This window comes from Phodopus roborovskii, unplaced genomic scaffold, assembly GCF_943737965.1.
Source record: "Phodopus roborovskii unplaced genomic scaffold, PHOROB, whole genome shotgun sequence".
NCBI classification, from domain to species: domain Eukaryota; kingdom Metazoa; phylum Chordata; class Mammalia; order Rodentia; family Cricetidae; genus Phodopus; species Phodopus roborovskii.
In genome coordinates, this window is record NW_026126433.1 from 50,821,720 (window position 1) to 50,849,199 (window position 27,480).

The window sequence follows — 27,480 nt, forward strand, 5'->3', positions numbered from 1 at the left end:
GTGGTTCATATTAGTCACTAGTACTACAGGAATGCCTCAAGGAAATAATTTCAGGAAAGAAGGGACTATTTAGGTTCATGACTTCAGCAGCTGTTGATCTAAGGATGAGGGCAGGGATTTTCAACACAGCTCGTACACACTCTGGTGGATCAGGAAGCAGAAAGCCTGGGCTGGAACCAGAAGCGGGTTATCACTTTTAAGGCTGCACCTACACCAGTAGCACCTTTCTTCTAGGTTCCAAACCTCCCAGAACAGCTGCTGGCTAAGGACCACACTTTTACACATTTGCTTGTGAGGACTCCTGGATGTGGCAGTGATCTCTTTGACTTTTATGTACTCCTTGTGAAATTGTAAATATGAAAAATAGAATATTTCCTCAAAGCATTAAAGATAGAACAATTAAATGACTCAGCAATCCCACTCCAAAAGATTGTGGCAAATCTGGAAGACATTTGCCCAGCCATAGTCACGGCCATGCATTTACAATAGTTGATAGGTATTTGCAGCCACATGTCTACCAATTGATAAGAGGGCAAACAAAATTTGACATAAATGCAATTGAAATAGAATTTAAAAGAAAGGAAATCCTGTTTCATATTACAACATGGTCGAGCCTTAAAGACATTTGTTGAATGAGATAAGACAGTCACAAAAATACAAACACTGCTCCTATGAGGTTTCTGGGGAAGACAGTTCACAGAAACAAAATAGACAGTTGACCACCAGGAGCTTGGAGGGAGGCAAAGGAGGGGAATTGTGTCTGGGTGTAGAATAGCTCTGGAAATCTGTGATGTATGTAATACTGAGTTCTGTGCTGAAAATGGTTTAAATGATCAGTTTTGCTATGGAAGAAACAACTATAACAAAAACTTATCTAATGTGTCTGTCTATTCATTGTGATGCTGGGAACAGAACACATGGCCTAGTGTATGCTAGACGAGCATCCTATTGAGCTGTGTCCCCAGCCCTTCTAGTTGATTTTACATGAAGTGGTTCTTTGCTCAACAGCAAATACTTGTTAATCATCTGCTCTGGAGTGGGTCGTTAGAAGGTGAAGGATTTCTCTCTCTCCTGTGACGGTTTTCCCTTCTCTCCTAGGTATGTTTGAAATACGTAGGAAGGAGCATCTGCAGTGGGTGCCAGACCTGAGATGGAAGCAGTGTCAGTACATCAGCAGCCAGATGGGGCCATTCTCCCTCCTCTGCAAATCACTCCTGTCAAACAAGTGCCAGTGGGACACCTTCAGGGACACTAAGGCCTTGTACTCTCTGATGAGCAGACCCTTCTCTGCAGAAGGGGCTCTGCCTCAGGAAATTCCCAGAACACCAGAAGAGGGTAGGTACCTTAGGGCTTTAGCCTAAACTTACTAAGTGTGTGAGTGTGCCATGTTTGAGTCAATGCAATCCATACAATAAAAAAGCGGTTTTTAGGAATTTCACTGTTAAGGGCGAGAAACTTGTATGAGTTCTGGATTTCGGAAACATTAAATATATCAGCCTGTCATTATAGCACACTGGCTCTGAACTTTGCATCTGAGGGAGCCTTCACAGAGTCCTCCTCTTATGTAGCAGACATGTTCTAAAAGTTACACAGGAGCTGGACATACAGCCCAGCATGGCAAGGTCCTAGGGTTCCATCCCCAGGACCACAAAAAGAAAGAAAAATATACCAATGGGAAGCATAAGCCCACGGAAGAACTGCACAGGAAATGGACCTTTTTGTGTGTTTCACTGTGTACTCCTGGCTCCTGGACTCGCTCTGTAGACCAGGTTGGCTTTGAACTCAGATACCTGTCTATCTCTGCCTTCCAAATGTTGGGATTAAAGATCTGCACCTCCACTGCCCAGCACAAACATCCTTTAAGGGCTGCCGTTTTGTCATAGTTTCTCCTTTTCTCTTCCTGCTTTGAACCCTGCTCCCTTTTTCCTTGCCTTTTTCACTATGAAACCCTGACTTGGGACACAGCGGAGTTTTGTTATTACGTACAGTAATGTAGTCAGATAACTCACGTGTATTTCCTCTCTCTAGGAAAGAGGAAACACTTTTCATGTGAGAAGTCCCTAGCTGATTTCTTTAAGGAAAAAAAATCTAAATTATGTATTTTCACCAGCAGTGTGCATGCCCAGTCTTTTTAAATATTTTATTATCTTTTATTAAGTATAATGAGTGTTAAGACACGTATATGCATGTCTTAACTGCAAGTGCCCACAGAGGCCAGAGGTGTCACTGCCCCTGGAGCTCAAGCTGATGGGTGCTTGTGAGTCACCTCAAGCTGGTATGGGTGCTGGGATTCAAACTGGGGTCCTCTGGAAGAGCATGTGTGCTCTTAACCACTGAGCCATCTCTGCGGCCCAAATGCCCATTTTCTAATGGAAGGCTTGAACTCTTGAGTTGTACCAACCTGAAAAGTTCAAAATATTTCAATTTTAATTGCCATATTAGCAAGTACTTTTTAAAGCATTATTGGTTCATACATATACTTTACTCAGTTTTAAAATGAATTGTTTATCCCTCTATCTCCTTTTTGATTGTAAGGATATAATTAATGTAGATAATTCATTTTTGTGTATTTTTCTAAATTTGATCATTATTTATTTGTTGATAGAAGCTGCACTATACTGGTAATAAGATATTTATGCTGTCAACTGTATCTATTTTTTCTACCTCCTTCCTTTTCCTCTCCCATACACGTTGGTTATGGATCACTGTCACTGTTATTTTTTTTTTCATTTATCACTAATCTATCTGTAATCCCTATGCTATTTTAGTGTACAACAAAAGTCATTAATTTTTATGTAAAGGAATTATGTTAACCCTTTTTGTAAAATGAGGATCTTTTTATTTTGCAAATAACTCCAAATTTATCACTTGTGATCGAACTTACACATATGGTGGGATTTTTTTTTCTAATCAGAATATTGGCACATTTAAAATCCAAGTTGTATGTAAGTTAGACATTGGGGAAATGCCAGGGAAGCAGTGAGCTTAGGAACAACAAACAGCTATGGCTGGAAACAAGGCCTGGAGAGCATCCCATTTTGCAAGCAAGCCTCCACTGCCATGGAGAGAGGAGTCAGCAAGAAAACATAAGCAAATAGCTGTGGAAGTTCTCAAAGCTGTGGTAATCCTATCTGGGGGTTCTCACCTCCGCATCTGTTCTAGCTGTTATGAGTAGAAATCTCTTACCCATACATCGGAACTCGCTTGGGAGAACAGGTGCTGAGTGCCTGCCTGGTCCTCTGCTTCTCATTCTCCCTCAGCTTTTGTGGCTCCATCACTTCATCCCTAGCCACATCTTCCCATTACATCCCTAACCACATCATCTGGGCCCACGTCTGCTTCATGATGAAGGATGCTGATGTCCCAAGTCCTAGGAATAACACCTACTCATTTAACCAACCATGCCTCTTTTCATAACTTTATAACTTAAGTTTATATTGTAACATGTTTTAGTGGCACCGCTGCCTGGTTATTAACTGCAGTCTGTTTCTCTTGATGGTATCTATCTAGCTGAACTTCTGAATGAAAACGATGAGATGTTTAACCCTATATGTTTTCCTTGGGAAAAACTCACTCCATTTCAAAGGCTTATCTTGGTAAGATGCACTAAGACAAAAGTTTACGATTCTAAATACTTCAAGTTTATTGATAATTTGAACCCCTCAAAATTATAATTTTACAAGCAAAATATGCTGACTTCTGCAAGCTATGTTACTGAGCCTTAGTGTAGTGGGAGGCACCAGCATCTTGCCCTAATGTTTTGTCATGTAGCGGTTCTGTCCCCTTTTCATCCCTTATAGACAAGACAAAGTCTCGAGGGATGAACTGAGTTGCTCAGTGCCACCATTGTCTCCCTGGTCTTTAGAGATCCACCCTGTCTACACACAAGCTTACTTTCTGCCCTCCTCTTCCTCCATGCTAAAATTACAAGGAGAAACCCAGTCCCTTAGGGAGATGGCAACAGCTGCCCAATCTGGTTATGACAGGAAACAGGTCTGATTCCTGTTTCAGTGTCCAGAGGCCACATGATTAACTCACATCAAAGCTACATCTACCCAAGTGGCACTCATGAATGCATCATTTTACACAGTTTCCACCTCAGCTGGATTAGAACCTGGCCTGGGGTTTGGGAGATTCAGGATGGGATTAGGTGTGTATTAGTCAGATTTGTTAAGGTAGCAAAATGCCTAAGATAACTTATAAGGCTTATTTGTGCTCAATTTCACAGGCTTTTCAGTGCATGGTCAGTGGACAGAAAAGAGGGGTGTATTAGTCAAGGTTCTCTAGAGTAATAGAGCTGCCGATCCATTCTCAGACAGTTTCAGACTTACTTTCCATGCAGGGATGCTGGACTTTTCCAGAGCATACTTCATGATCACTATATGAAAGTATATCATATAAGTGGTTTGTGTATAAGGCAGTCTTCACAGGGCAGTTCTGTGCCCATTATCCATGCGCCATATGTGTGCCAAACATGGCTCACATGCCCACAACTCTCCCCAAACCTGTATTCTGTCACACTTAAACTTACAGACTATCACTTTTTTTTTTTTTTTTTGTCTTATGAATGGAAAGATTAATTGTCTTCCAGTTGGGTTATCTTTCATCTTCCAACCCAAGCTATATGGGTTCTTGTTGCTCTAGAGATAGACAGCAAAGCAGGAGGAACCCAAGAAAGGTCCTTTTGCAAAGCCAGAGATCACAGTGTACACTGTGCAGCCAAACCAAGCTCTCTCATGGAGTAAGGAAGAGCTTTATAGGAACACAAGGTAGCTGGGCAGAGGGGAACCAACTGTCTTGGTCAGGGTTTCTGTTGCTATGAAGAGACACCATGACCAACAGCAACTCTTATAAAGGAAAACATTTAATTGGTGTTCATTTACAGTTGAGAGGTTTAGTCCATCATCATCATGGTGGGACATGACTGTGCAGACAGACATGGTGCTGGAGCTGGGAGTCCTACATCTTATTGGCAGGCAACAGGAAGTGTTCTGAGACACTGGGTAATATCTTGAGCATAGGAGACTTCAAAGCCTATCCCCACAGTGGCACACTTCCTCCAATAAGGCCACACCTTCTAATAGTGCCATTTCCTTTGGGGGCCATTTTCTTCCAGACCACCACACCAACCAATGGTCAGAAGCGCCCTCTCCACCCACCTCCCCCCCCCCCAACAGCACATCAGGAAACTCTAGCTAGAGCCAGAACACTTAATTTTTATTTCATTTTTACCACTAGGAATAGTCCTCTGAGTAGATTTTAAATTTGCCTTGTCTTCTGTTGTATTTTTCAGATTAAAATTCTCCGGCCAGAACGTTTAGAGAATTCAGTAAGAAAGTTTATAACTGAAAAGATGGGAAGTGAATATATCCACGAGACTACAGTCAATCTGAAAGACTCCTACAAAGAGTCCACTGCTCAGACACCGCTGATTCTCATTCACTCCTATGGTGAGCTACCTGTGACCAACAGCCCAAGCCCAGCACACTGTAAACTCAGGGTGGTTCCTCACACCGCAACCCCAGCACTCTTCAAGTGGGGACAAGGAGAGCATAAATTCAAGGTCGTCCTCTGTTTTGAATATCTTTAGGCTAGCCTGTGCTACATGACCCTGTCTGGAAAAACACCACCTGCCCCTGCCCTGCCAAAACAGGAATGTGAAGAAACAGATCCTGTGTCTAGTTATTCTGTTTAAAGCTTTGTATCCTTCTAACATCTTTGAAAAGGGATTTAAACTTTAAGCTATATGCAGGATGAATCTTTCTGAAAATATAAAGGAATCAAGATGAAAAAATGTATCAGAGCTAATTTTCTTGTAGAAAATATCTTCAAGTACATTAAAAAAGAACAACTTGGGGCTTATCCCTTAAATTTATCAACTGTTTCCATTAACAGTCATCTTTCCGTTCTGTGGTGGAACATGTTTATTAGGATCACATCCGTCAGTTCCCAAGCCATGGTCATTCACATTTGAATCAGAATAAACTCTTTCCCTGGTTTCTGTTTTTAAAGACGCACAGGGCTGTGTCTGACCTACACACTCCCAGCTCTGTCCCTTGCCTTTGCTCTCTGCAGGCCCTAAGGATAGCACCTCCTGCAGTTTTCCTCAACTCCACACTCTCCAAGTCAATGTGTCTTTAGAATTCAGCATTCTCCCACTTGGACTCCACAGGCAGAGGCTTTGTCCTGGGCAGCCCCTCTTGCCAGGTCCTCTTATCAGATCCACCAGATCATGGTGTACCAGCTATGTGCCTGAGATGCTGGGGGGAGGGGTACTGCCCTCCCCCAGCATGGTAGCAGGCTGCTGGCCAGCCCTCAGATCAACAGCAGTCCTCTCTTTCCTAACACACTTTGCTGCTGATACCCATGCGCGAAGTCTCCATGCCCATACCTCTTTTCACCGTGTTTTAAGAACGCGATGTTTTAGCTGGGTTGGTAGCCTTCATAAGCAGTTGTTGCATCCATCACCAGAGGAAAAAGGGACAAGCAGATACAGGCATGACAATCAAGCAATTGTGCCTCAGCTCATAAGCAGCTACCATTTCCAGATGTAGGGAAATTTGTATCACAGTCCAGCAAGTGGTAAAGACAAACTTCGAACTGTAGGCTTTAATTTCAAAACCTGAGTCATTCTCCTGTGGCTCTATTGTCTCTCAGCACCTGAGCAGTGAGTGCAGGATTGCATTTGCTGAGGGAATTAAGTGAGCTTACAGTTTGAGGCACCTCTGCATGTTGTCCTATAGGGATTGACCTCAACAATATCCTCCTGAGATTTGCACAAGAGTTAAAAGGCATGACACCGAAGGTGACCATGATTTCCCTGGGCCGAGGCCAGGCGGCCAAAGCAGAAGAGCTCATTTTTAAGTCACTGGACCAAAAGCATCAGTGGGTCTTCCTCCAGAACTGCCACCTTGCAGCATCCTTCATGCCGAGGCTCTGCGCTATCATAGAGTCGTAAGTTCCAAGTTTGTCTGTCCAAGATCAAACTAATTATAAGCATTGTGAAGTCACACCGCAAAAAGCAACACATACTGAGCCTAGCAAAGCTGAAGCGATGCATTGGGCCACTAGAAAACACTCAGCTGCACTGAATGCTGCCCCGATCACTGTCCTGAGAGCACACACAACTTTTCTTTTTTCCTTTTAAAAACATGCTCAGATTGCATTTTCCATCTTACTTAGCATTTGCTCATGTATAATCTATGACATGGCTCTTAATATTTTGCATGCCTCCAAACAGCAAAGCACAGAGCCTCATATGCAGTTCCCAACAGTGTTTTCCTTTATGGCCTATGTTTTCCCTGCTCCAACCTCTGCCAGCTGGAATCACTTCAAGGCTGCACTCCCCACAGCTCTGACGTGCTAGATTCCAGAGACTCAGTTGCCTTATTTGCTGCAATTTGATGCTCAATTGCTATAACTCACTATGAGGGAAGAGTCAGCAATGTGTGCAATTAGAAATGTCTGAGCCAGTTATGGTCCACAGGTCTGCATCTATTAATGCCATATTACTAATTAATCGTTGCCTTCTGACTCTTGGGTGATTTCACAAGTGTGTTTTTTTTTCCCCTCCAAATAGTTTTTAAACTGCTAAAAGAGTAACAGTCTAAGAACAGCCTCAACTGTATTAGGAGAGACACTGGGAATCTTAAGTTGGGCAGGTACACTCTAACTGAAGCCTCCTTCCAGATACTCAAAGCATAAGAATGACAAGAAGGGACCGTCACGACCTTGCTCCACATTGCTGGCCATGCAGAATAGGAAGACAGTAAAATTTATATTGTCCCATTGTATTCATTTGATTTAGCCAGGTCCTACTGTCGTTTACTTTGCTGTTCAGTTGTCCCAGCTTTGACCTGGAACTGTCCCCTCCTCACCCTGGCTTTTTGAGATAGTTATGTAGACAAGGCTGCTTTTGAACTCGTGACCCCTGCTTCCCTCCCAAGTGGAGGCATGCACTGCCACACCTGACTTTCACTCAGGTCGTGTTGTAGAAGTTTTCCCAAATTTCTGTAATGAGTATTTATGGTTTTTTAACTTAAGGGAAATAGATGAATCTTGTACAATTCCTTGTGCACCCTTGTGGTGCCTTTGGTGTCTTTGGCATTGAAATGATTTATAAGGACACAGAAACATTAAAATGTTCTGGCTCCAAGAAGATGTTGCACAAAATTAATATTTGCATTTTTATTTTGCAGATTTAGTAATCCAGATATGATGATAGACCCTGATTTTAGGCTTTGGTTAAGCTCAAAATCATATGGTTCCTTCCCAATTCCTATTCTTCAGAAGGGTGTAAAGGTAAGAAGAAACTGGCAGGATTTCAGTGTTGACTGGCAGGTCCTGCTTGGCTGTGAAACATTGTCCCTCATTATTCTGAGTCAAGAAGAGCATGCATAGTGTACTCACTGATAACTTTTGCAAGGTGGAGAGGGGGGATGCCATCTCAGTATGTAGCCCTTGCATGGTGTACTCACTGTCAGCTTTTGCAGGGTGGGGAGGATGTGCTTGCATCAACTCTCAACTCTGACACTCACTTCTCAAAGAGGATGCTCTCCTGTATATCTTTTACCTTTATGTCTTCTACTTTTCCCCCTCAAGACACTGTCTTGTTATGTTGCCCAGGCTGGCCTTGAACTCTTGAGCCCATATGATCCCCACCTCAGCTTCTTAAGTATGTGCCACTACACCCAACTATGTGGCATTTTCTTGTTTCAGTTTCTTTTAACCACTATATGGTTCATGAACTCTCTAGAAAGTTCTAGCAGAAGGAAAACAAACTATTTGCTAAAATAACTTTAATTGTGGGTTTTGTCTGAATTCTGAATTCCAACTATGAAGACTTGGCTCCATCCTGTTAAAGAAAGACTTCAAATGACAGAGAAACCAGTGATGATGTGGGCAGGGCACACTAGGCCAGGCCGATTCCTAAAACTAGAAGCACCTTCCTGAAACCCTGCTCCCTCTGCTTCCCTTCTCCCAGAGCCACTTACCATCAGCCCTGACCTGGAGCAGACAGAGACTTCCAGCCTCTGATGTCAGATGCCCTGTTGACTTCCCAAGAGTGGGCTGACTATGACCTCAAGTGGCCTGTTTTCTTTGGCCAGGTGTAAAAGTTGGGAGGCAAGGGTAATAAAGAGGGACATAGTTTCAAGGACATTTGTTTTTGATTATGTCCATTGCTCTAATTCCACTCTCAGAGTCTATCAGTCAATCAGAGCTGGGCACAGTGGTGCATGCCTTTAATCCTAGCACCAGGGAGACAAAGCAGGAGGTGGGTCTCTCTGAATTTGAGGCCAGTGTCATCTATTTCTACATAGGGAGCTCCAGGCCTGTCTCAAAAACAAAGCAATGGTTAGAGACCTTCCTCCTTCCCCAAATACTGCACTTAACATCTCTAAGGAAAAGTCTCCCTGATACTGTAAAATCAAGAGGGACTGCCATGCCAACCATCATGCATGCATGCATATGACTCCTACTACATCCCCCCCTCCCCCCGGCCTGGAGAAACATGTGAACACATACAAGGAATTGACATAAGTAATAAGTCTGATCTTGAATCTAGAATGTCATGTTCATGCACATATAATAAATGCATTTGCATAGCCATGCAGTATTTATGTACTGTATATCATATGAATTACACAGGATACTCTATTTGCCGATGTATAAATCAATTATATTCTTAGCTTATACACACACACACACACACACACACACACACACACACAAACTCTGTAAGGAGATACCCTTAATGGGTATCCCTGGTTATCTCATACTAGCAGCCACACACACACACACACATAATAAAACCTCATAGTTAATTGCCTCAGCTACTCCAGTGAAGTAGGCAGCAGCTTGGATTCTCTAGGCAATCAGAATTCAATAACACAGAGTTGCCACTCTCCCTTTTAATGTGACTGGCTATGTCCGTTGGCTTAGTGTCCTATTTCCTGTGGTGTGCCATCCAGTGCATGCTCCTTGGCTGGGGTCTAGCAGCTCATTTTCCTTGCCAGGGCTTAGCCACCACTGATGTAGCTAGCACACTGACAATTTCTGTCCCTCCCGAACACTATGCTTGTGGTCACAGTAACAGTTGTCACCCCAGGGCTGTGGTTTGCCTTTAAAATACAATTTAGACTGACTCTGTGAGCTCAAGGCCAGCCTCAGCCACACAGTAAGGTCCGTGCTAGCTGTAGCTGCAAAAGGGGACATGTCTCAAAAATAAAATATCAATTAGAATGTGATGCAGAATCTGAATCCTTTAACGGGGGGGGGGGGTGACATGGCTGCCGGGCCTGTGCGTCGTGAGTGCTGAGAGCGCCCCCCCCCGGGGCTCATTGCCCTCTTCAGTCACTTGGCGCTTTCACCCCTTGTCTCCTGCAGATTGCTGTGGAACCCCCGCAGGGCCTGAAAAGCAATTTACTTCAAATGTTTGGGTATGGCGGGAGTGGAGAGGTAACGGAAGAGATATTTGATAAGAATGACTGTGGACCATGGTGGAAAAAGATTCTCTTCAGCCTCTGCTTCTTCAACGCTGTGATCAACGAGAGGAAAGTGTACGGAACACTGGGCTGGAATATCCCTTATAAGTTCAGCTCTTCAGACTTGGAGGTGAGTGTGGGCCCTGGAAGGCAGGCAGTAGCTAGTAACAGAGAGATGCCAACCGAGTTAGCCCGCGTCTCCACGGTGCAGCTTTCTAGAATTTAGTGTCAGTCCCACCACCTGGGCTACACAGATTTCCTCTTCTAGACAAGTCAGATAAACCCAGGAGCCTAGTTCCTTCAGTGAGATAAAGTGGCATGGGGGTGGGGAAGCAAGCCTCCATACATACCCACAGAGTCACTACAAGATGCAACTCAGTGGCCTGGAGAGATGGCTCGGTGGTTACGAGCACTGCTGCTGCCCTTCCAGAGGACCAGAGTTCAGTTCCCAGCATCTATGTGATGGCCCACAACCACATGTAACTAGAGTTCCAGGGCTATGATGCCTTCTTCTGGCCTCTGTGGTTATCAGGCCACAGATAACATATTCAGCAGACAAAACACCCATACACATAAAAAAAAAAAAAAAAAAAAGCACAACTCAGTGAATATAAATGAAACATTTCCTGACAGGTAAATCACTGTAAATCACTATAAATACATCTCTTCATTGCTCATTCAGAGAAAGAAGGATTACCCTAAGTCACTGGGGCTGGGCAACTTAATAGTCTTCTGTAAATTTTTTATCCTTTTTATAGTAACTTCTATTGTGCTTTTTGGCAGGATGTTTTCTTTGTGTGTGTGTGGTGTGTGTGTGTGTGTGTGTGTGTGTGTGTGTGTGTGTGTGTGTGTTTTCATGACAGGGTTTCTCTGTGTAGCCTTGGCTGACCAGGAACTCTCTAGGTAGACCAACTGGCCTTGAACTCACAGAGCTCTACTTGCCTATGCCTTCCAAGTGCTGGGATTCAAGGCATACACCACCACCACCTGGATGGGATGTTTTCATTATTGCTAATAAAAGAAATAACAATGTCTGCTTAAACTTTTTCAAAATTGCTGAGCAGTGGTGGCGCATGCCTTTGATCCCAATACTCAGGAGGCAAAGGCAAGCAGATCTTTGAGTTTGAGACCTGGCTGGTCTACAGAGTGAATCCCAGGACAGCCATAGCCACACATAGAAACCTTGTCTCACACAACAACAAAAAGAAATCCCCAAGTTAATTTTCTTGCAGCTGTGCTTCTGGTGTAGAATGCTGCACTGTTTTGGGGGAGGGTGGGGGGGTTGTTGCTGCTGTTGGTGGTGAGGTTCTTTTGTCTTACTTGTGGGGTGTTTGTTTGTTTTCTAGGAAAGCCTTGACTCCTTTATCAGTAGGCCTGTTCTTTTGTGTCCTCTCTGAGTCCATCACAAATTTTCACCTTCACAAGAAGCCACATACTCATAGTAAAGCTCATTTTTTTTTCTGGGAATATAAAATAAGGCAGCTGCACATTGGAGATTAGCCAAAGAGTGTGAGCACAGGGTGCTCCTGTCCAAGCCTATTCGAAGCCCAGCCAAAAAGCAAACAATACCCCATGGGAAGCGCTTGCACTGTATATCAGAGAGTTGAGAGGGGAAATGATCATTCTCTTCCATTCATTTGAACAGAGAAATGGATTTAAGGAGATATAGAAACAGTATGCCTCTCCCCCTCCCCCAGGTGCTAGTGAGCAAACCCAAGATCTCATACATGATGAGTGTCATGCTAGAGTACAGAGCTATACCCAGCCCAGTATGTCTTCAATTTAACAGAGAAAAAAACTGAAAAGAAATAACTACTTAAGAAAACTATCAAAAAATAAGAGAAATGAAAAAAATATCATGAAGCAAAATGAAAGAACTACTATCACTTGTTAAATTAAATGTAATGTGTACAAGGTCCTGGGTTCAGTCCCTAGCACATTAGTGAATAACATACTTGTGGGTTTTTTTTTCTTTTATCTGCATTTATTTTATGTTGAATTTATTCCCAATCCATAAGTTTTTGTTTCTTCAGCTTCTTCTGGGATGTCTTTTTCTTCTGCACACCCTCCTCTGCTGGCTTTGGAACAGTTTGTTCCTTTTCAGTGAGGATCATGTCAGTGTGGCAAGGGGAGCTCATGGGTTAATCCAGCCATGAGTTCTGTAAATTCATCAGCATACCTTAAGTGCTTCCTTCACGTGGGTATGTTCAGTGACCAGAGCCCCTGCATCTAACCCCTAAGTTCAGCATTACTCTCTGCATTTTTAAGCATGTGCAACAAAAATTCAGCACTCTTTTAAGGCCACCAACCCTGTGTGCCATCTGCACTGTTTGGCCTGGGCACACCTACCAACTCCACCCTTATACCCCTGTGAACAGAACACATGGCTTCTTTAAAGTGACGTCATTCCAATATTAGGTGGCTTTCCAGATAGGCATACCCTTGATGGCCTGGGCAGTTTCACAAGTGTCCTTAAAGTGGACACAAAGATTTGAACCTCTTGATTTACATGATTTTGTAGGATTTTCTGGGTCAAGAGAATAGCAAACCACCTCCACAGGTTAAGTCACCTCAGGTCGCTTTCCGGAAGAATACATGTGTGTCTTGAAAACCTTATACACTACCATAAAGAAGTAAAAGAGGCTTTACTAGAAGTAGAGAATTGGTAAAATGGCTAAAGAAAATGTAAATATATAGATATTCTCTAGCAATAAACACCCAAAATAGTAGTGCTAAATTTTTTTTAACTATACGGGAACAAAATTAGTAAGAAATATACAGCCCCACATAGAAAGCACTATAAGCCAGGGAGAAAAAGAAGAACATTGTTTCTGATTCAAAGGGTTAAAAATCTTGTGACAGCTCTGTACATTCAGCTCTGACTGTCCCCAGTTTCCAGATGATGAGCACTGGGGAATTTGCCCAGGTTGCACAGTAAGTGGCAACATTCATTCCCTTCTTGGCTCCTGCTTTCTCTGACCTCGTACATGCCTGGTCTCCACAGACTTCAGAGACAGCAAACTGTCCGTTCTTCCAACGTTAATTGTCAAATACAACATGAATCTACGATTGGAACTTATAAGATTTAAAATTGAAAAAAGTATCACAGAAAGAAATGTTGAATAAGCTATATACACTCTAAAACAAAAAATAGTGGAGGAATTTTCCTTCACCAGGCATTAAAATACCTGAAGTAAATGGTTTTAGTAGAAAAGTTAAGTCAGTATGACTCAGCAAAGAACATAGAAGCGGATCCAATTCTCTATGGATTTCTAAAATTAACATAGTTGTATTTAATTTATAGGTTATACTGTGTTTGGATGTTTTGCCTGCATGAACATCTGTGCACCATGTGTGGGGCTGGTGCCCAGAAAGGCTAAAAGAGGGCACCAGGTCTAGAACTGGACTTGTAGATGTTTGTGAGCTGCCATGTGGTTGCTAGGAACCAAACCTGGGTCCTCTGGAAGAGCAGCCAATGCTCTTAACCCTTGAGCCATCTCTCCAGCCACACACACCAAAAAAAAATCACTGCCAGCCAAAGTTCCCTCCAATACAACTATACTCGTTGTGTCTTTAGACACCCTTCCGGCCTCTAGGAACCACTGTTCCCACCATCTATGAGGTCAGCCTGTTAACATATGACACAGTAGTGTTTCAACACAGGAAAAAGTTGTTTTTCGTCAACAATACCAGTACAACTAGGCATCCTACTAGAAGAAAATGACTAGGTCCTTTATCTTTTGTACTGTTAGTTTACATACTAGAAGGAAGGCTACATGTACTTTATAGCTGCACAAATCTCTAAAAATGAATGTAGGAGATTCTGTATACAGTCTTGGAGTTGGGAACAACTTAATCCAAATTGGAACCTCAGAATTGTAAGATAGGTCTGTTTGGTTGTAAAACCTCTCCCAAGGGAAACTGTGATAAAGCAGCTAGTACACAGTGTCGGACCTCAGACAGTATTTGCAGTGAGGGCCTGGAGAGACAGCTGGGCCCTTAGTGTACAGCTCTTCCAGAGGCCCCCAATTTCAGCACCCTCTGGAAAGCCCATGTAACTCCAGCTCTAGGGGGTGCTACATATTCATATCTACATTCCCACACAGATAGGCATAATTTAAAATCTTTAAATTAAAATATGTGATGCAAATGACTGACAAAAATTAATGTCTATGATACACAGAGAATTTAATATTAAAAAGAAGACAATCCAAAGGCACCATAGAGAAACTCCAGCCTAAATAACTGCCAGGTAAAAGAGGAGGCCCAAAAATAGACAGTGACAGATGGAGGACGAATGCAAGTCAGGCTCTGCCGCTCACCCTGGAAAAGTGCGAGTCACAGCTCTCCTCAGGCTTGGTCACAGGGTCCCCTTAGACTGCGAAGTCTGATGATGCTCGCTCGGGTCTCTCACAGTATGAAGTGGTGTAGCACTTGCATGGGACCTACCAGAAGCATCCTGGGTACTTTAAATCATGGCTGCATCCCAGTACGATGCAGGCACTGTGTGAATCACCGTACTGTTTTGTTTATATAATGATGATACGGAGAATGCCTACCTGTGCTCAGTTACAGGCTTTTGTTTTAAAATAATTGCGATAGAGCACTTGGCCGAATGTGCAGATGTGGAAGCCCAGAAACAAAGCCCACAGTGGCGTCACATCTCTATTGGTTTCCAGGGTGAGAGCACCAGGGGTCGCTCAATGGAAGCATGAATGGTCAGGTCGTGGCCACCACACAGAGACAGCCGAGGGCCGGTCTGTGAGCACTCGTAGGAGTAGGGAAGTCGGGAAGCCAGAAAGAGATAGAGGGAGAGCCCAAGAGAGCTGAGAATGGAGGAGGGGAGGAAGGGAAAGAGGCGGGGATCCATTTGTATGTGCAAGGTCATACAAGGTCACTTTCAGGACACCAAGAACCTGCTGTTTCAGGCCTTGGTTGAGGAGGGACACTTCCCTTCTGCATCCTTCTGTGCCCTGGCATCCAGTGCCCTGTGCAGGTCTGATAAAGCAGCCACCATAATTACAAGGGGCTGTAGCTCAACAGCAGCGTAGCACTAGTGGGGAAAACACACATCCTGAGACGATGCCTCTCTGTTTCCTGGTTGGTTGGCTGGTTTTCTAGTGCTGGGGATCAAAGCCTAGGGCCTTGCACATAGTAGACAAGTACTCTACCACTAAGCTATATCCCCAGGACATTTTCTTATTATCATTTTATGCTTAGGGATGTATTGCCTGTGTGTATGTCTGTGGATCAGATCCCCTGGAACTGGAGTTACAGACAGTTGTGATTGTCCAGGTGGTTGCTGGGAATGGAACCCTCTGGAAGGGTGGCCAGTGCTCTTCATCACTGAACTATCTCTTCAATTCCCCCAGTCCTCTTCTATTGAGTCAGGGTCTTATTAAATTGCCCAAGTTAGCCTTGAATTAATAATCCTCCTGCCTCAGCCTCCTGAGAAACTGGGAGTAGAGGATTATACCCCTGGCCTTGTTCTCTGTTTCAGAGAGAAACTGGCCACTTGAGAGTTGGTGGTGATGTGTGGAATGTCATTTAAACTAAAACCCATGCAGAAATAAGAAGGGGCAGTGGGCTTTCCACAGGTTTCCATAAAGGTCCTGGGAAATGTCCTCCCTGGTCGCTTAGAAGTTCCATGGAAGGAGCTGAACTACCTGATTGCAGAAGTGACCTATGGTGGCCGAGTGACTGATAACTGGGACAAGCGATGCCTGAAGACCCTCTTCAACAAATTCTGTAGTCCTGAAATTCTGAAGGCTAACTTCAGTTTCTCTAGTGATGAGGTAAGAAACGGGTATATCTTCTTAATTATTTTTAGCTAGGTTTGGTTGCATCCTTTGTCTTTTTAACCAAATTTCAATGATTACTTGACTGGCTTCCATTACCTTTCAGAACCAAACTAACTTCCCTATTGTTCTAAGTTTTTGGTTGGTTGGTTGGTTTTGTTTATCTTTTGAGATAGGGTTTCTCTGTATAGCCCTGGTTGCTGGGGGCCTCACTCTTGTAGACCAGGCTGGCCTGGAACTCAGAGACCTACCTGCCTTGTAGTGCTGGGATTAAAGTCATGCACCACCAACAACAACTTCCACTGTCCTATTAACTGCCAGAATAAACCAGGCAATGGTAAGGAAATGGTGTGTGCCCTCTGAGGACCTTGAGTATCATACACAAGGCACAAGGAAGCAGAAGCAAGCAGCACATACAGACCACAGAGTTCATGCTAGCCAGTGTGCATGTGTTTCCCATTGGCTGCCAGAGCTTACAGGCAGGGAAGCCGAGGGCCACAGGGTGAAACTACACGCAACACCAGTGTGTGGCAAAGCTGACAGGCAAGAACTCTGTCTCTACCACAAGCATCCAAGGTAGAAAACCCCAGACTTCTTCACTGTTCCCTTTCACTGTTCCCTTTCGTCACCCCCTTAGCGCCTGGCCTCCATGTAGGCCTTCACATTGTGGGCAGAGCTCCAGGCTAGACACCAGCAGTTGCACTTTGTTGAATGTTTGCTGTGACCTCTGACCCATGGGGCGGTGGGGTGCATGGAGAGGCGAGTGGACAAGAGATGGGAAGGATCATTTGTAAGTCACCAAGTGGGGAAAAAAGTATGAGCAACCTGTTGATGATACTGACCAACAAAGACAGCAGCATCTACAGACCACTTGGTGCATGCCAGCCAATGTGTTTCTTACTGGGTGCTGAAAGTCTCTCTTTGCTTTTAAACACTTAAAGGAACATTTTTAATGTAGATCCTTGTGCCCCCCTTAAGCTCATAGGGAGTGGCACTATTGGGAGGTGTGGCCTGACTAGAGGAAGTGTGTCACTGTGGGGGTGGGCTTTGAGGTCTCTCTTGCTTAAGCTTCACCCAGTGCCACAGTCCACTTCCTGTTGCCTTCAAGATGTAGCCACCATCATGCCTGCCTGCACACTGCCATGCTCCCCACCATAATGGACTGAACCTGTGAAGTGTAAGTGAGCCACCCCAATTAAATGTTTTCCTTTATAAGAGTGGTCATGGTGTCTATTCACAGCAATAGAAACCCTAACACAATTCTCAAGCCAGTCGCTAGGATAAAATTACCCTTGAAAACCCTTTGAAATTGCTCAGTAAGTATAGTGTGTTTGTCTTCTGTATGCAGATTATCACATTGGATGTGTGTAAGTGAACAGGAGATAAAGTAATAGAATATGTGCATGGCTTGTATTTCATGGCAACTTACCACATTAACAAAAATATGCATTCTGAAATCTTAAATTTCAATCGTCTTAAACCCTGAAACTTCTATGACCATTTCATCTTTCCTTGATAATGTCTTTTTCGGTGACGTTGTTCTCTGTGTGTGCTGCGTCCCTCCCTCACCATGTCTTCAGTGACAGCCACTGCTGCCAGCTCCCTGACCATATAAACAATGCTCCTGGTCACTGGTCATTTGTTCTTAATATTTGTATTAGACAGATGTCTATAATTTGACAAATGCTCAAGACAAACAATTTCTAGGAGGAAATATTTTATTTTGGCCTGTTTTTTCCAGAGATTTCAGCCCATAGTTGACCATGCTGCTTTTGGTGTTTCAGCACCGGGCATGGGGCAGGGGAGGGTGCTCACTGATAGCAGCCAAGAAACAAAGATGGGCAGGGTAGGCATCCCAACACCTCCTTCAGTAACACAATATAGTGCACTGACATTCCCCCTACTTCTCAGTGGCACGGCTAGTCACCACACTTCTAACACAAGGCTTTGGTCTCCTTCACATTGCTTCTACAGGTTGTACTAAAGGCCCTATGCTCCCATTACCTACGGGTATATTTCATCAAGGCAATACGTTGGAATCCCCTAGCCTTTAAACAGTTCCCCCCTTTCCCAACAAGGAAGTTACATGTATGTGTAACTTTCATACAGTTTGCAATGGTGTGGTCCCAAGCACTGCTTTTAGTATAAGTCTCTACCAGGTAGAAATAAGAGCCTTTTGTGTAAAAGGTCGTGGGGAGATACCTCCTCCATGTGTTACCTGGAGTAGATATCTTACACAAAACTAACAAAGCAACTTGACTTTCAGATGTACCAGCCAGTGCCCAGCTCTGCAAGTTTACAGGACTGCATACAGATTATCCAGTCCTTACCAGATGATGACTCTCCTGAAATCTTAGGGATACACCCCGAGGCCACACACACCTGCAGTGAAACCAAGACACAGAAGTTCATTGAAAATCTCATCACCATGCAACCAAAAGCTGCTCCAGTCAACCTCATGATCAAGTAAGAGTACACTGGGAACTAATATTAGTTGGGAATTACCGGATATAATCTTGATAGACAAATTTAATCTGCATGATAGAGAAACTAAATTCTCCATGTCTTAGAGACAAGTGCATGCTATCCATGCACACACACACACACACACACACACAAGCCAAGCATGTAGTAATTAATAAGTATTTGTTGGATGAGTGACTGAATTGTACCTGTCTTCTAAGTGAATTTATCTGTTTGTTTTCTGGTTTTGGTTTGGTTTATCAAGACCGGGTTCTCTGTAGACCAGGCCAGCCTGGAACTCACAGAGATCCACCTGCCTCTGCCTCCCAAGCGCTGGTATTAAAGGTGTACTCGACCATGCCCAGCTTTAAATGACTTTGTTTAAATGTGAAACATGTACCTTTGCTTCTTGCGAGGGACAGACAGCTACCACAGTGTTGGGAAGGTCTGTGAGCTCAAGAGAAACTTGCCTATACTTTGAGGCCCATGCGAATACAGGTGTACTTGCTGTGACAATGCTTTATCTGTGAAGGGGGTAGAAATACTTGTCTGCCCTTCAAGGCTGCTGTAAGGTCTAAATGGTGTAGCACGTGAACTCCAAATTCAAGCCTCCTCCCCCTCAAGTGTGTTGTTGCTAGATCTAGCCACATGTGTTTTCACTGCCAAAGGGTAACCCACTCTTCATCTTCAGACATGACATCTCCTCGGTGCTGTTACCAGGGAGAGCTTAGGAACGAGATCACAGCATGCTCACTTTCTCCTCCAACTTCCTCACTAAACCTGTGTTCAAATCCCAGCTCTGGCGTGTTACTTTGTGAACATGGGGAAGCCAATCGCTGCTCTGCCAAGGCCCCTCATCTCTAAGTCAAGACAGTGATGTTGGCAACTTCATGAGGACTACCTGGAAGCCCAGGGATTTCCCTCCTCATTTTTAGTTTTTCAATTTCTAAGTTTGGCATATTTTAACAGCCACCATGGCAAGGCCTTTCAATAATGTTGCGTCTCCATTCCAAGACTTGATCAAATGTTTTTGAATAGATTAATATGTGTCATAAAGTTGGTATCCTCCTGTTGTATGTCTACCAGGCCTTCTCATGTCTTTCAATCATTGTCATAAATCTAACAATCAGGTGTGTGTGTGTGTGTGTGTGTGTGTGTGTGTGTGTGTGTGTGTCTGTATGTGTGTGTATAAATAATCTTAAATTCATTTGGTTTCTTAGTTAGTTATATAAATATAGCGGGATTTCAGTTTAAATTGTTTTCTCAGTTCTCTTCATTTGAATGGAGGCAGAAGCCTCACCTTTCAAGTTTAAAGGCCCAGTTCCTATGACTGTCACAAGTGTTCACTCCCATGACTGTCACAGGTTGGAAAGTTGAGGGCTTGTGTTCAGATTCCCAGAACCCACAGAAAAGCCAGGCACACACGTGTCAGTCACCAAAGGCTAGAAGGTTGACAGGAGTTGATCCTGGAGCTTGCTGGCCCAAAAGCCTTGCTTTTGATGGTGAGATCCAAGCTCAGTGAGCAACCTTGTTAGGCTGACAGACAACTGAGACAAAAGCCATCTATCTCAACATCAACCTATCACCTCCACATTTGCCCATGTGGGCAAGTTCAGCTGCACACATGTGTGTGCACACATGCACATACAAGTGCACACGCATACACACATATGTCATAGAATAATCTTTTTGTACACTGTGAAGATTTGTCCCTCAGATTGGTTTAGTAAAGAGCTCGATGCCCAATAGCTAGGCAGGATTTTTCTGGGCAGAGAGGATGCTGTGAAGAAGAAGGGTGAAGGTGCGGAGAGTCGCCGCCAACCAGGCAAGGAGGAGAACAGCATGGGCAGTACAGAGTAAAGGGGATAAAGCCACGAGGCCGAGAGTCAATTAACAAATGGGTTAGAAACAATCCTGAGCTGTCTACCGGTCAAGCTTTCATAATTAATAATAAGTCTGTCTCTGTGTGGTTGAGAGTTGGCAGGCAGAACAGAAAAATCTGCCTACACACACACACACACACACACACACACACACGCGCGCACCCCATATTCAAGATAATAACATTTCCTTGGCACAAAACTATCTTTCCTATAATTTCCCCTTGCTGGGATTACTACTTCTTGGGAGTATGAGGATGATACTCAGAACTCTTGTCAGGGAAATTGCTCCACAATTCTATTCAAGGTGGCCACATTACCCACATCCCTGGATGCCAACTATATATCCTCTAATGCTTATAGACTGAGTTTACATTTCTTTGGCTGTTAAAAAAAAACATATATTTTTTTTCCATGTGCCTCCAAACCAACTGGAATCCTATATTCCATTATAGTCTTCTTATCTCTTTGAATCATGACTTATTCAGATGACATCAGAATGTTCTCTGGCTTTTGCATATGGGTTGTGCTATTTGATCCAACACAAAACAGACATAGTTTCAAGTGCCAATTCACAAGAAGTGGGTATATACCATCTGCTTCATAGAGAACAATTGTACGTGAGGAGAAAGGCAGATACCCAAGAGAAAATATCCAGATGTTCCCACAGCAGCAGGTGGAATGTCCTGTAGACTCCATACTTCTGATGACACCCTTAATACTGTTAGCAATCCCCAACACACCAGTAAAAGATGGCATAGTTATAATGGAATTGTGTGGCTTTTCCTGGGGGGATGTAAACAAAGGTCTATTCGCCTCAGATTAGGCACTGACAACACACCACAGAAACAATTCTTCCCAAATCCAGCTTGGTGAACCAGTGCTCACTGAAGTTCTTTTCAGGAATATGAGGCTACTTACAGAAGCACAGATGAGTCAAAGACATCCTCGACACCAAAAAGCCCACCCTAGTACAGGTGGCAACTCCTGCATGTCTCATCCATCTGTCCCACCAGCAACTGCTCATTTTGATATAACCTTGCTGGGAGCCTTGAGAATCTTCTAAGCTTCAGGAACTTCCCGAGACCTGTGACTTTTGCACCCTAAGCCTTCTAAGTTTAGTTCATTTCCTCAGTATGAAGGAATCTTTCTCTAGGAAGGAGTATTTGTGAGCCTAGCCTTTTAACGGCTGAGCCATCTTTCCAGCCCTGGGGGAGTGTTCAATTTGAAAGAAATAGTTATTCAACAGAAATACTTTTTAACAAGAATCTTAAACATGTTCCATAAACATGTTCACTTAGATTCTTCCAGTCATGTGACTCAAACAAAGAAACCCATTTGTCTGTGAGAGGCCACTGGGAGACCTGTCATATTCAATGTAATTGAGACTTTTTGACCTCTGGAATTACTTGAGGCTGCCTTGGACGGCTCCTGAAAAACCCACTCAAAAGTCAAAAGCAGTGACTTGTAAGGTAGCTCAGAAGCTGTGCTACTGAGCTAAAAGGCCACACTGGTGGGGTCGGGGTCATCAGCTGCCTTCAAAGATGGCATTCATTTGGCTCAATGAAAAGAAACTCCAGCATTAGAGAATAACTGGGCCATACTGTGGGTAAAAGGCGCCTGAGGACTGCTAGCTGTCCCCTCCCTGCTCATCTACTTCCTGCTGTCTGCCCTGTCCTCCTCCTCATTCATCCCTGACCATGACTTCTCATCTCTGGAAAGGGCTTTAAAGTGTCCCCCCAGCCATGTGGCATCCACAGGGTCCCCCAGCCATGTACATGCACTCTTCCTGTCACACCCCGAGTTCTTGGTCAAGAAGCCCTTGTGTACACACAGAGGAATGTGACAGTGACCCATTGAGAACTCCTGAGCTACTGGACCTGTCACCTCCTCCTCCTCATTCACTCTAGGTATATGCCTATCTGCAGATGTAATCTGGTTTAAAAAAAAAAAAAAAGTGTTTTAGAAACAAACCCACATTTCCTAATACACTTGTAAGTTAGGGAACAGTTTTACGTGAAGCTCAGTGTCTCTGGGGTCTTCCCTGTCACACTTCTGGGCTCTGTGAAGCCGCTCACCTTCTGTGGGGCCAGAACAGAGGGTACCCCAGACAAAGGGTCTTGCCTCACTGATCACCTCCCTCCTTTACAGTCCCGAGCAGAGCAATGACGACCTAGTGATGGAGATCCTATCTGACATAATGGTTCAGCTGCCCCTGGCAGTGGAGAACGAGGAACTTTCTGGGCCTGAAAGTCAATGCACATTCAAATACATTATGTTAAGTGCGATGTGGGAGAAGCTTCAGAAAAGCATTGAAGGTGAGTAGCAGCCCTGGGCCTCTCCCAGAGCCACAGGCTCATTAGAAAAGAGTGTGACCCTGGAGGAAGTGGGAGGAGCCAAAGCTTAGAAAGGCCCAGTGCCTCCCCAGATGGGAGATGGCAGCAGAGAGGAACCGGGGCTGCAGTATGAGCGAAGGGGGAGCATAAAGGCACCAGGACCAAAAGTGAGGCACCAGGGCAGACACAGCAGAGCTCTGCTGGGGTGGCTAGAGCCCACTGCCACTCTCTCCACCCTCTGGCCTCAGGGGTGGTATTTAGGATGGTGAGGTGAGGTCAGGCCCAGGTCCAGCTCTGAGGAGGAGTTAACTGCCTGGCTGGATTGGGAGAATTTTCCAAGTTAAATTTTAACATCCATAATTCATTCCTTTTTAAAATTTTCCCTTTTATAAATTTATTCATTTTTTGGTATGTTGGTGGGGTGTGCACTTGAGTATAGGTGCCCAAGAAGCTGGAGTTACAGCCAGTTGTCAGTCAGGACATGGGTGCTGGAAATCAAATCCAGCTCCTCTGTAAGAGCAAAGAGCATTTATGCGCTACTACTGAGCGATCCCTCCAGCCCCATAGTCTAACTCTTTCCAGAATTCTTTTTGGAGCCAAATGTTGAGCAACAGTTTACCAAAATGCACAGTGATGTTGCAGTCAGTGACAGCACACACCCAACAGTGGTCCCACGGGATTACATCATCAAATGACTAATGTCTCCGTTTGAGTAAACACACCGACACTGGCACAATGAAAAACTTAAGGCACCTCTCTCAGGATGCTAAATCTGGTCTTCAGTCCTGCCCGCAAGTGTAAAAATATATATATTAAAAAAGGGGGTCTCACTAAGGAGCCCTGGATGGCCTGGAACTCAGAGAGCTGGAATCAAAGGCACTCACCACCATACCCAACTCTGTTTTTATAGGATTCCAGTGGTTTAACATGTCAAAGGCAGAACATATACTCCATGACAGACACTGTATGAATTTCAGACTCAAGTGCTCATACCTAAAGCTTTACTTTGGTTAATTTGAGACAGGGCCTCACTGTGTATCCCTGGCTGTCCTGGAACCCACTCTGTAGACCAGGATGGCCTTGAAGTCACAGAGATCTGCCTGCCTCTGCCTCCCGTGTGCTAGGATTAAAGGCGTGTACCAGCATGACTGGCTAAAGCATTCTTGAACCACAGCTGGTGCTTACTGATTTGCATATTAGATGTGATGACATTCTTAGTATGAGTCATAATATCTGGCAGTATGGTTGATTTTTAAAAGACTAAAATATTTGCTGTCTAAACTTTTCTAGAAAATGTCTACAACTGTGGTCTATTAAAGTACATGGACTTCCTCCAACCTGGAAGCCTGTATCCTGCTTCCCCTGTAAATGTCACATTTTCCCTTCTTTTTGTTTGTTTTAAATTCAGGCCATGATCCCCTTATCCACTGTGTCTTGATAACCTTTCTGAGCCAAGAAATAGAACGTTTCAATAAGTTATTATCCATCATACATAAATCTTTAAAGGATCTTCAACTTGCTGTAAAGGGAGAGAGCATCCTTACCCAGGATCTGGAGGAAACATATGACTCTTTCCTTCGAGCCAGAGTGCCCAAGCTGTGGCAGGTAAGCAGCCACGGGCCAGAGTGCCCACGCTGTGGCAGGTAAGCAGCCATGGGCCAGAGTGTCCACGCTGTGGCTGATAAGCAGCCACGGGCCAGAGTGTCCATGCTGTGGCACGTAAGTAGCCACGCTCCTTGTTTGCCTCTAGCCTGAGAAGTCAGTGCTCCACAATGACTGAGTTAACTGATCCATGTGGGGAGATGGTATGGGACCATTGTGATGATCTACTTTGGGTACAAATGTAAGTGAATACAACCAATTAGAGAGCAGTGTGACAGTTTTTATCTTCGAGCTGTCGCAATGTAAATCTGAAAACAGCCTGGAGATTCATCCATGAAGGGGAATCTGGTTACATGAACTCAGGTCTGGCCACAAGATGAGGTGTGTGTGCACACATCACAATGACCTGGTAAAATTTTTAATGTTTGCTTATAAAAGTGCATGTGCTTTTAGTTTTAAGAAACACAGAAGTTGTAGAAGGAAAACCTGATCATAGTAGTTACCTTAAGTGGTGTCTCAAAGGGGCATGAGTGGAGAAATGCATAGGTTTTAATCTTATATTTTGTATTTTTGGTCTGCTATTGTGTTTTATGGAAGCAGCTGAGGACTGCAAGCCCCATCCCCTCTGTCCCTTGATGTCTGAGGGCTTGTTATAAATGGGGTTAGAGGATGGACAGTGCAAGATGTGAGCAGACAGAAACCCTGCAGAAGGTCAAGAGGCTGGGCCAGCTCTGCTGGGCTGGAAGGGAAAGGACTGGCCAGTAAGTGAGGCTGGTTGGTAACTTGCACCAGGAAGCCTAGGAGTTCAAGTGACTAAAGCCCAGGGTCCCCATGAAGAGAATGTCCCCAGAAAGAAGAGGTGAGGGGTAAGGTTGAAGAGTAATGAAACCCTGCGGAGAGGACAGGCACTTCCAGTTAAGGTGATGTGATTTCCTTGATACTAATCTTCACACATCACTCTGTTTTCAGCTGGAAAATGGCATCTCCTGCCAAGGTGTTTCTCCATGGCAGAAATGTGCCTAATGACCTCTAGACAAGATTTACAGAAATGATGCACACCTCTCTCTATCTGCAGAAGAACGCCTACAGTTCCTGCAAGCCCCTGAGCTTCTGGGTGAGCGACCTCATCCAGCGGGTGAACTTCTTCAACACCTGGGCCAAAGTGGCCTACACTGCCATACACCATCGGTAAGAGCAAGAGCCAATGCTGCTTTTCCTTCCTTCCCTGCTTCAGTTGGAGCTTGGCAGTTTCCCCATTCACCTTACCATACCAGCTCAGCTCAGACTCGGGTTGTTTGTTTGTTTGTTTATTGTTTGTTTTCCTCACTGTTTCCTTTTGGGATGAGAAAACAGAGACCTCAAAGTTGGGGTCCCATGTAAGGTCTTCCCATGCTTAGAGATGGAAATACCTAGTATGTGCTTCTTCTCACTATTCCACACTATCTATGCCTGGAAAACTGGCCCTCGGCCATGCAGAATACTGTGTGAAAAACTTAGTTATGTCTCCCTGACTCCGTTCTCATGGTAGTCCTGTGATGGGAGGTGGGTACCGACCTGTTGCCATGCTGTTTCAGAAAAGAGTACACCACAACACAGGAGATGACTTTCCCAAAGTGTCACAACTAGAAAACAGAAGTGTCGCCATGAAAACCCACAAGTTCTTTGTCTAGCCTATGCTAGCTGTCCCCTGTGCCTCACAGCACATGAGTGTTGGCTGTGGGCAAAGTGTGCAACTCAGAAACAAGTGCTAAGATTCCTCAAGGCCCAGCCAGGCATTTCCAAATCCAAATCCATGGCTTCTACATTTCACCCTCCCTTTAAGAGGCTTCAAACTGTGCCCAGTGTCCATCAAAGTATAAAACAAAGAGGCTGAGGTAGTCCGGGTTAAGTAGTGAGGGCTGCATCCTAGAGGAGGCTACCAGGTCACTTGAGGGGAAGCAACTGCTTACCATGCCCTGCCCCGCCCTGCCACTGCTTTCTTACCAGGTATATGACGTTTGCCACAACCTGGAAACAGTCTGCTACATCGGTCAACCAGAAACCCAGATATCCCACCAACTCTGAGAGTGAGCTCCCCAATGGCTTTCCTGCAAGATACTGGCTCCCCGCTTTCTTCTCTCCACAAGGTGAGTGCTAGCACCCAGGACAGACCCACATCAGGCTCTGGCATGTTTGCACTCAGTCGCTCCAACACCACTGGCCCAGAAGACAGCACCTGCAGCCCTGTGGGACCTGAGCCCGTCCTGCCCCTGTCACAACAGTAGGGAGCCAAGATCCATAAGGGACTATGAAGAGCCACAGTGGACTGAGCTCCATCAGGGCAGGCACAGGGAGGTTAGTCTGTTGTTTTCTGTTACACCCCTGGTATCTAATTTGTCCAACACCAACAGAGCTCTCAGTCAATACTTGAAGAGTGAATGAATACCTTTCCAAATGTGTCTGAGCTAATCAACACTTAGTACATAACCAGGGAGACCTTAGCTGATGGCCAGAGAAGGCCTCTAAGGAAAGGGCGAAGATGAGACTTGAAGCTGGTTACCAACTAAGAATTACCCAGGTGGGACGGGAGAGGGTAAACAACATTCACATAGTACTACAGGCTGCCAGTCCCGTTCAGTTCATACAGTTCCCTCAGAGGTCTTCCACAGTTGTTGCTGGAACCATCTGTCCAGCTAGAAAAAACATGGCACAGATTCCCAGCACTGACATAGTGTTTCACAACTATCTGAAACTGAGTCCCAGGGCCCCTAATCTTCTGACCTCCACAGGCTCCAGGCACACATGTGGCACAGACATGTATGAAAGGAAAACACATAAAATGAGAAGTCTAACAGGGAAAAAGATTGTTTTTAAAGGGGTGGGGGTACTTGCTCAAAGTTCTACAACTAACTAGTAACCTGGAGGACTCTGAGGGAGC

At 44.5% G+C, this 27,480-nt stretch overlaps 1 protein-coding gene across 1 annotated transcript in view; it reads left to right on the forward strand.

Annotated features, from left to right (window-relative positions):
• The window catches only part of Dnah14 (dynein axonemal heavy chain 14), a 199,959-nt gene that overhangs the window by 166,482 nt on the left and 5,997 nt on the right, over positions 1-27,480 (forward strand). The window contains exons 71-82 of the mRNA XM_051185777.1: positions 1,099-1,335; positions 3,511-3,596; positions 5,294-5,450; positions 6,744-6,954; positions 8,199-8,301; positions 10,387-10,614; positions 16,082-16,279; positions 18,549-18,748; positions 22,777-22,943; positions 24,370-24,566; positions 25,639-25,751; positions 26,550-26,689. Of these exons, the coding sequence (XP_051041734.1) occupies positions 1,099-1,335; positions 3,511-3,596; positions 5,294-5,450; positions 6,744-6,954; positions 8,199-8,301; positions 10,387-10,614; positions 16,082-16,279; positions 18,549-18,748; positions 22,777-22,943; positions 24,370-24,566; positions 25,639-25,751; positions 26,550-26,689 (2,037 nt within the window). The remainder of the gene's footprint in view (positions 1-1,098; positions 1,336-3,510; positions 3,597-5,293; positions 5,451-6,743; positions 6,955-8,198; positions 8,302-10,386; positions 10,615-16,081; positions 16,280-18,548; positions 18,749-22,776; positions 22,944-24,369; positions 24,567-25,638; positions 25,752-26,549; positions 26,690-27,480) is intronic.